The 1,189-nt window shown below is 38.4% G+C and overlaps 1 protein-coding gene across 1 annotated transcript in view; it reads right to left on the bottom strand.

Moving 5' to 3' along the window:
- The window catches only part of LOC126385928 (peroxidasin-like), a 13,879-nt gene extending 13,507 nt beyond the window's left edge, over positions 1-372 (bottom strand). The window contains exon 1 of the mRNA XM_050037973.1: positions 364-372. Coding sequence (XP_049893930.1) covers positions 364-372 — 9 coding nt within the window. The remainder of the gene's footprint in view (positions 1-363) is intronic.
- Positions 373-1,189: the final 817 nt, after the last annotated feature.

Raw genomic sequence — 1,189 nt, forward strand, 5'->3', positions numbered from 1 at the left:
TTTGACTGGAAGAAGCTTTGCTGGGAAACAGAGGCGCATTTCTCTCTGCAGGATGGACGACGCCCCGCTAAATACTGCGCAGCTCTATGATCCGACTGTCATTAATCAGAAGGAGGCTGCAATTCACCGACATCACCAAATATTGATGTGTCATCATTATTAGGATAGAAATATATATATGTCACATCTTCCTGTTCCTGATGTTGATGTTCAAATGGAGCTAAATGCGGATGTTGCAGGTGTTATCGTTCTCCACCCACCGCTGATAAACTTGACACTATTCTGTTTCCACACTCCACATCTTCACACACTTTTCATCCACTCACATACAAAACACTTGAGTCGAAACATTCATGTTCTCACCGTTTCCATCAGCTGACGTCATTCCACACCGAGTCACGAGACAGAGACACACGACAGGAAGAAGCTTCATAGTTGTTGAAGTCACCTCAACATTAAACATCACTTTAACATCACTGTAACGGCACTAACGGACATTTAACGGCTTCTGGCTGCGACACACACAAACCGACACACTTTGGATTTCTCTGCTTCAGAGACAACTGCAGCACTTCCGGTTTCACTCCTTCACAATAAAAGCGTCAGTTACAATATGATGACCTGTGAAATCAGGACCTAAACTGTATGAAATCATCAAAATATATGGAAAAAGTATTCAGATTATTTACTGTAATAAAAGTACTAATACAACACAGTGTAAATACTCCACTACTTGCAGTTGACATTAAGTGGGTGCACGTTATATCCATAGAGCCATTAAGGCTGTTGTCTTTTCATTTATATTTAATACACTTTGGGGGAATTTTGTATTAAAAAAAGTTTTAAAGGATAATTTTATATGTTCTTGTAGAAAAATGATGAATTGTATTTTCACAACTTTGATAATCAGGTGCTGAATGTCTGTATCCTGGAGGATACATTGTCCAGATAAGGGTATAAATACAGCAATTATCAGTCACAAATAAACTAATGTTTTGAGGTCTATTCTCCACAGATAATCAATAATATAAAGGTGTGAAAGAATGATTATTATTTATTCCCTATTCTTATTGTATTGTCAGCCGATGGTTCAGATTCAGAGGAGGGAACTAGTGAGGAAGACAAGGATTGTTAACAGCAGCAATTAAATTTGGATGGTAGCTCTTATGAGGACACAGAGGAGGGAACA

This window comes from Epinephelus moara, chromosome 24, assembly GCF_006386435.1.
Source record: "Epinephelus moara isolate mb chromosome 24, YSFRI_EMoa_1.0, whole genome shotgun sequence".
Lineage (NCBI taxonomy): Eukaryota > Metazoa > Chordata > Actinopteri > Perciformes > Serranidae > Epinephelus > Epinephelus moara.